The sequence below is a fragment of the Melanerpes formicivorus genome, unplaced genomic scaffold (genome assembly GCF_026170545.1).
Source record: "Melanerpes formicivorus ecotype bairdi unplaced genomic scaffold, bMelFor1.0.p_v2 SCAF_21, whole genome shotgun sequence".
Classification (NCBI taxonomy): domain Eukaryota; kingdom Metazoa; phylum Chordata; class Aves; order Piciformes; family Picidae; genus Melanerpes; species Melanerpes formicivorus.
In genome coordinates, this window is record NW_027142373.1 from 12,000,389 (window position 1) to 12,007,812 (window position 7,424).

The 7,424-nt window shown below is 60.7% G+C and overlaps 1 protein-coding gene across 1 annotated transcript in view; it reads left to right on the forward strand.

Moving 5' to 3' along the window:
- The window catches only part of MYH10 (myosin heavy chain 10), a 60,279-nt gene extending 53,436 nt beyond the window's left edge, over positions 1-6,843 (forward strand). Inside the window, exons 29-33 of the mRNA XM_068151615.1 lie at positions 564-687; positions 1,200-1,408; positions 3,068-3,176; positions 3,973-4,145; positions 5,153-6,843. Of these exons, the coding sequence (XP_068007716.1) occupies positions 564-687; positions 1,200-1,408; positions 3,068-3,176; positions 3,973-4,145; positions 5,153-5,297 (760 nt within the window). The 3' untranslated portion in view covers positions 5,298-6,843. The remainder of the gene's footprint in view (positions 1-563; positions 688-1,199; positions 1,409-3,067; positions 3,177-3,972; positions 4,146-5,152) is intronic.
- Positions 6,844-7,424: the final 581 nt, after the last annotated feature.

Below are 7,424 nucleotides of genomic sequence, written 5' to 3' on the forward strand. Positions count from 1 at the left end.
CAGCCCCACAGCCCCTCCCGCAGCCCTGCAACAGCACCACAGCCCCTCCCACAGCCCCTCCTGCAGCCCCACAGCCTCTCCTGCAACCCCACAGCCCCTCCTGCAGCCCTGCAGCAGCACCACAGCCCCTCCCACAGCCTCTCCTGCAGCCCCGTTGCAGCCCTGCTGAAGCCCCACAGCCCCTCCCGCAGCCCTGCTGAAGCCCCACAGCCCCTCCCGCAGCCCCACAGCAGCCCCACAGCCCCTCCTGCAGCCCCTCCTGCAGCCCCGCTGCAGCCCCACAGCCCCTCCCGCAGCCCTGCAGCAGCCCCACAGCCCCCCCCACAGCCCCTGCCGCAGCCCCCCGCAGCCCTGCTGCAGCCCCACTGCCACACTGCAGCCCCACTGCAGCGCAGCACCTCTGCCGCTCGCCCCTCTGCTCGCACGAGCTCCCTCCTGGCCGCCCTGCAGCTGCAGCCGCGGCAGCTTCTCTTTGGGCCGGCGGCGCCGGAGGGCCCGGAGCGAGCTGGCTGGCAGCTTGGTGTCAGGTGCGGGAAGGCTTGACCCAAATCCTTCCTTTCTAGGTCAGCGCTGCTGGACGAGAAGCGGCGGCTGGAGGCTCGCATTGCACAGCTGGAGGAGGAGCTGGAGGAGGAGCAGAGCAACATGGAGCTGCTCAACGAGCGCTTCCGCAAGACCACGCTGCAGGTGGGCAGCTGGCAGCTGGGCCTGCAGGCAAAGGCGGCCTCTGGACAGCACCAAATCGTCCTGGGCCATGACTGCAGAGCTGCAGAACCTCCCCTGTGGGGACAGGCTGGGAAAGCTGGGGCTGTTCAGCCTGGAGAAGAGAAGGCTCCAGGGAGACCTCAGAGCAGCCTCCCAGTACCTGAAGGGGCTGCAGGAGAGCTGGGGAAGGACTTTTGGCAAGGGCTGGGAGTGCCAGGACAAGGGACAATGGCTTTGAGCTGGGAGAGGGGAGACTGAGAGTGGAGATGAGGAAGAAATTCTTTGCAGTGAGGGTGGTGAGACACTGGCACAGGTTGCCCAGGGAGGCTGTGGCTGCCTCCTCCCTGGAGGTGTTGAAGGCCAGGCTGGATGAGGCCTTGAGCTACCGGGGCTGGAGGGAGGTGTCGCTGTGTGTGGCAGGGGGATTGAAACTGGATGACCTCTGAGGTCCCTTCAAGCCAAAGCACTGTGAGCATCTCCTGTTCTCCTCTCAGGTGGACACTCTCAACTCGGAGCTGGCCGGGGAGCGCAGCGCGGCCCAGAAGAGCGAGAACGCACGGCAGCAGCTGGAGAGGCAGAACAAGGAGCTGAAAGCCAAGCTGCAGGAGCTGGAGGGCTCTGTCAAGTCCAAGTTCAAGGCAACCATCTCTACCCTAGAAGCCAAGATTGCACAGCTAGAAGAGCAGCTCGAGCAGGAGGCCAAGTAAGGAGCAGTCTGTCTGCCTGCTCTGTCGGATGTTGGGTGGTGGAAGGACAGAGATCACAGAATTGTCAGGGCTGGAAGGGACCTCAAGGCTCAGCCAGTCCCAACCCCCCTGCCATGGGCAGGGACACCTCACACTGCAGCAGGTTGCTCACAGCCACCTCCAGCCTGGCTGCAAACACCTCCAGGCAGGAGGCTTCCACCACCTCCCTGGGCAACCTGTGCCAGGCTCTCACCACCCTCCTGGGGAACAACTTCTTCCTCACATCCAATCTGAATCTCCCCATTTCTAGTTCTGCTCCATCCCCCCCAGTCCTGTCCCTCCCTGACACCCTCAAAAGTCCCTCCCCAGCTTTCTTGGAGCCCCCTGCAGATCCTAGAAGGCCACAATTAGGTCTCCTCAGAGCCTTCTCTTCTGCAGACTGCACAACTCCAGCTCCCTCAGTCTGTCCTCACATCAGAGCAGCTCCAGCCTTCTGCTCATCCTCATGGCCCTTCTCTGGACACCTTCCAGCACCTCCAGATCCTTCTGCCTGGAACAGAGGTTCCTGAACCAGCTGCAACCCAGGCTCTGCTTGGCTCTCTGGGCTGCAAGTGCTCCCTGCTGGCTCCTCTTGAGCTTCTGCTCCCCCAGCACCCCCAAGGCCTTTTCTTCAGGGCTGCTCTCAAGCCAGTTGCTGCCCAGCCTGGATCAGTGCCTGGGATTGCCCTGCCCCAGCTGCAGGACCTTGCCCTTGGTCTTGTTGAACCTCATGAGGCTGTCCTGGGCCCAGCTCTGCAGCCTGTCCAGGTCCCTCTGGATGGATCCTTCCCTCCAGTGTCTGCTGCACCTCACAGCTTGGTGTTGTCAGCAAACTCAGATGGAGATGGAGCTCACAGAGCCACTGCAGGCTTCAGCATCTGGAAGCCAATGTTTAGGAGAGGACATTTAACAAGGCCAGCAGAAAGGAGCTGCAGTTGAAAGCTGCAGAAGCTTTTTCCTCCCTGAGTGCAGGAGCTGAGTCAGCTCCTGGCATCAAGCAGTGGATGTGTGACTGTGGGCCCAGGCTCCACGAGGTGCTGCAGAAGTTTCTCGAGGTGAAAACCTCCCTTGAGACTCTGACCTGCAGGACAGAGAGGGACAGCATGGAGCAAGAGTCCCACTGCAGCTCCTGGGGAAGGCCTTTTATGCCCCCAGGGATGGTTATGGGAAGCAATTTGGTCAGCTTGTGTGTGACAGCTCCAGCTGGTGGAGCTGGATCCTGTGCTCTGCAGAAGCCCTGCTGCAGGGGGCTCTGCCTGTGCCACCTTGCTCCTCCACACACAGTGCATTGCCCAGTCCTTAGCTAGTCCTCCCCAGGCTCTGAGGGTGCACTGTCACATCTCCATCTCCACCCCTCTTGTGCTGCTGGCTCTGCAGGAGGACCATGTTCCTGGTTAGCAGGCGCTCTAAAGCTGCTCTGTTGCCTCTCACTGAAGAACCTTCTCACCCCTCTCCTCCCCCATCCTCCTACTGCTTCACTGCTGACTCTCAAAGCTGCCTCCCACAGCAGACTAAGCCCGAGTGGGTTCTGCTGGTGGTGGCAGGTGTGGAGAGGCCTTGTGTTGGCCACACAGCGAGGCCAGAGCCTAGCAGAGGGGCAGGGCTGACGTTCCCAACGGTGCCTTTGCTCGTCCTAGGGAGAGGGCAGCTGCCAACAAGCTGGTTCGGCGCACGGAGAAGAAGCTGAAGGAGGTCTTCATGCAGGTGGAGGACGAGCGGCGGCACGCGGACCAGTACAAGGAGCAGGTGGGTGCAGGCAGCTCGGGCTCCTGCTCCTCAGCAAAGCCAAAGCAAGCCGTGCCTGGGGCAGCAAGGGCTGCTTCTGCAGTCAGGGAACTGATTTGACTGGAAGAGAGCTTTCAGAGCATCCAGTCCAAGCCTTACCCCAGCACTGCCAGGGCACCACCAACCCCTGGCCCTCAGCACCACAGCTACACAGCCTTGAAACCCCTCCAGGGATGGGGACTGCACCACTGCCCTGGGCAGCCTGGGGCAGGCCCTGACAACCCTTTTGGGGAAGAAATTGTTCCTCATGTCCAACCTAAACCTCCCCTGGTGCAACCTGAGGCCATTTCCTCTCATCCTATCACTCATTCCTTGGGAGAAGAGCCCAACCCCCCCTCACTACAGCTTCCTCTCAGGGAGCTGTGGGGAGCAATGAGGTCTTGTGGTAGTGAGAGAAAGTTTAGTTCTCCCCCCCACACACACACAAAGCACAGCTTAAAGGCACAGCCTAAAACTGTCACAGCTCTCCTCTCAGCCTCCTCTTCTCCAGACTCAACAGCCCCAGCTCCCTCAGCTGCTCCTCTAGAAACACGAAGTGACAAGATCTAAGGAGACCTCTTTTGATAGCTTAAGCACTGAAGCAGCTCCCAGCAGCCAGGAGGTCTCCGTGGTGGCTGCAGTTGTGGCTCCCATCCTGCTCCCCCACACCCGGCAGCCGCGCTGCAGGTTCTCCTCCAGCGGGGGCAGGGGGTGTCGGTGAGGCAGGGCAGGCAGCAGCAGCTGTGGAGCCTGCTGAGCGCCTGGGGCTGCGTTTCAGATGGAGAAGGCCAACGCCAGGATGAAGCAGCTGAAGAGGCAGCTGGAGGAGGCGGAGGAGGAGGCGACGCGCGCCAACGCCTCCCGCCGCAAGCTGCAGCGCGAGCTGGACGACGCCACCGAGGCCAACGAGGGCCTGAGCCGCGAGGTCAGCACCCTCAAGAACAGGCTAAGGTGAGTGGCACCGGGGACCCTGAGCCCCTCTGTGCCCTGGGGTCCGGCCCTGGGGAGCTGCAGGGGCAGAGCTGCCGCCGCTGGGGCAGGGCTCAGGAGGGAGCCTGCCGGGCGCCGCCGGCCAGGCCTGGTGGTGGTGGTAGGAAGCTGTCAGACCACAGGGATGCTCCAGGTGGCTCTTGGGCCCAAAGCTTCTGGAGCTTACATTGTCAGGTCCTCAGGGGTTGCCAGCTCAGCCCAGCTGCAGGCAAATGTGACAGAGGGACCTGCAACATGTGAGTGGGTCCTCAGCAGGCACTGGGAGCACCAGCAGCTGTCTGAGCCCAGCGTGGTGGGGGAGAGGGTTTCAAGACACCACTGGGGAGTTTTACCACATTCTCCCATGGTTCAGTCTTTCAGGGGGGGCTGCCAGCAACAGGCCTTGGGCTGGGAGTGAGGTGTGAGCCATCAGCAGAGTCACAGGGGCTTGGGCTGGATAAGACCTTTAAGGTCATTGACTCCAACCATTGACCCAATGATAGCAAGCCTGCTGCTAAGCCATGGCCCCAGCACCACATCTCCAGGGCTTTGAAACCCCTCCAGGGATGGGGACTCCACTGTCCTGGGCAGCCTGGGCCAGGCCTTGGCAATCCTCAAGGGGAAGAAATTGTTCCTCCTGTCCAACCTAAACCTCCCCTGGTGCAATCTGAGGCCATTTCCTCTCATCCTATCACATGTTCCTTGGGGGAAGAGTTCAACCCCCACCTGACTCCAGCCTCCTTTCAGGGAGCTGTAGAGAGCAATGAGGTCTCCCCTCAGCCTCCTCTTCTCCAGGCTCAACCCCTCCAGCTCCCTCAGCTGCTCCTCCCCAGCCCCTTCCCCAGTTTCATTGCCCTTCTCTGGACCTCCTCCAGCCTCTCAATGTCCTCCTTGTAGTGAGGGTCCTAAAGCTGAGCCCAGTGTTTGAGGCATGGCCTCAGCTGTGCCCAGCAGAGCAGCCCCCAGCCCCTGCCTGCTCTGCTTGACAGGAGGGGGGGTCCCATCACCTTCTCCTCGAGCCGCTCCGGGCGCCGCCAGCTGCACATGGAAGGAGCCTCTCTGGAGCTGTCTGACGACGACGCAGAGAGCAAAGGCAGCGACGTGAACGAGGCGCAGCCGGCCCCTGCCGAGTAGAGCCCTCAGCCTCCACCCAGAGAGCTCTGGCAGGACAGGCAGCAGCAGGAGGAGGAAGAGGAGGAGGAGGAGGGGGACTTTCCTGACCACCCAACTGCCTTGTGGCCCTAACTCTGCCTTACGGATCGCCGGCATGCTACAAGGTTACTTCTCTTAGGTCAACTCTGTCTTAAGGCTCTGCAGCCTCCCCACGCCGCACCCTGCTTCTGACCTAGGCCCAGCTGCTCCTGAGCGCCAGCCCTGGGCACGGGGCCCTCCCTGCTCAGCGCAGCTCCTCTCCAGAGCCTCGTGGGAAAGCCATTTTCTAAAGCATCATGTGAAGGATGAAACTCTTTGGGGTTGTTTTGTTCCATTTCTGTTGGCTCTTTTGTTGTTGTTGTTGTTGTTGTTTTGGGTTTGTTTTTGTTTGGGTTTGGTTTTTTATCACTACAGCAGTGTCATTCCCGGGGGGGGTTGGGGGGCTGGGGCAGAGCCGGGGGCCAGGCCATGCATGCTCTGTACAGACAGCACCCAGCCGGCTGCGCTCCGCCCGCCCCGGGCCTGCCGCGCCCCGGACGACCAAACCTCACCCCGACCTTTCTCTGTCCTCCTCATCCTTGTGACCCCCCACACACCACCACCAGCCAGTGAACTGTGACACAGAATCAGCCAGGCCTCGGGGAGAGGTGGTGCAGGGCTGGGGGCGCAGCGCCCCGGTTGCCCCGCGGTGTGCTTCGGGGCTGTACCCAGCAGCTGCTCCTCCTCCTGCCCCGGCGGGAGCCTGCAGCCTCCCTGCCCCTCTGCCCTGCAGGGCCGTGCGGCTCTCCAGGCTCCTCTAAATGTGAACAGCAGTGGGAAAGCAACACCCAGCACAGGCACCGTTAATTTATTCACTTAGGGCCCAGCCAGGCCTCCAGCCCCGCAGCCTCGCTGGGGAGGGGGAGGGAGAGCTGCTCTGCCCCGGGCCGGGGGGGGCTGTGCTCTGTGCCGTGGGGGTGCTGCCTGCCGGCGAGGCGAGATGCCAGTGGATGTGAGATCCTTGCTCTCTTGTTCCTTTCTGGTCATTGTTGTTGGTTTGGGTTTTTCCCTCCTCTTTTTTGAGCAGTATTACAGCCAGTAGTTAGCCTTCCTGATTTGGTTTCCGTTCAGCTGCAATCCTGACCTACGGAAAGTGCCTTAGACACTACAGTACTAAGACAATGTCACCACCTTTTGATTTGCCTCTCTTAACGATGGGTTGATGTCTGCATTGTTTCATATCACACCTTGTTACCTCTCCAGTCCCAAGTGGGGGGAACTCAGCTGAGAGGGTGATGATGAAATCAGTGTTAACTGGGAGCCTTCCCCTGCCAGGCGCCGGGCCAGGGCCGAGCCCCAGCTCCCGGGCTCCAAACGAAGCTTTAACATCCGTGGCGAAGGTTTCGTCCTCTGTGTGTGTGTGTTCTGGGTGTTTTTACTCGAACTGGCTGGTGCCCACCAGGCATCTTGACTGCAAAGGTCTTGTTTTCTGTAACCCCATCTTTCTAGACAATGATTTTTTTGTAAGACAATAAATTTATTCATGATAGATGCGGCCGCCTGCTCTGGTTCCTTCCGGGAAGAGTCACCTCCTGAGGCTGGCATAGAGCTTAATAAACGAGAATGACTGGAAGCTGCTTCTCCCTTCTTCCTGCTTTGTCTGCTGGGGGCTTGGCTTGGGCTCTTTCTCCTTCTGTTGTAGCTGGGTGGGGGGTGCCTGACACCTGTCAGGCTCTGCAGCCACCCAACCACAGCTGGACAGGCTGAGAGCTGGGGGAAGGCAAACCTCATGAAGTTCCACAAGGGCAAGGGCAGGGTCCTGCCCCTGGGAAGGAATAGCAGCAGGCACCAGGGCAGGTTGGGGACAGCCCTGCTGGAGCTCCACCTTGAAGTGCTGGTGGACAGCAAGGTCTCCATGGGACAGCAATGAGCCCTTGTGGCCAAGAGAGCCAAGGGGATCCTGGGGTGCAGCAAGCAAAGTGTGGCCAGCAGGGCTGGGGAGGTTCTGCTCCCCCTCTGCTCAGACCACACCTGGAGCACTGTGTCCAGTTTGGGGCTCCCCAGTTGAAGAGACACAGAGACCTGCTGGAGAGAGTCCAACAGAGAGCCACAAGGGTGAGTAGGGGACTT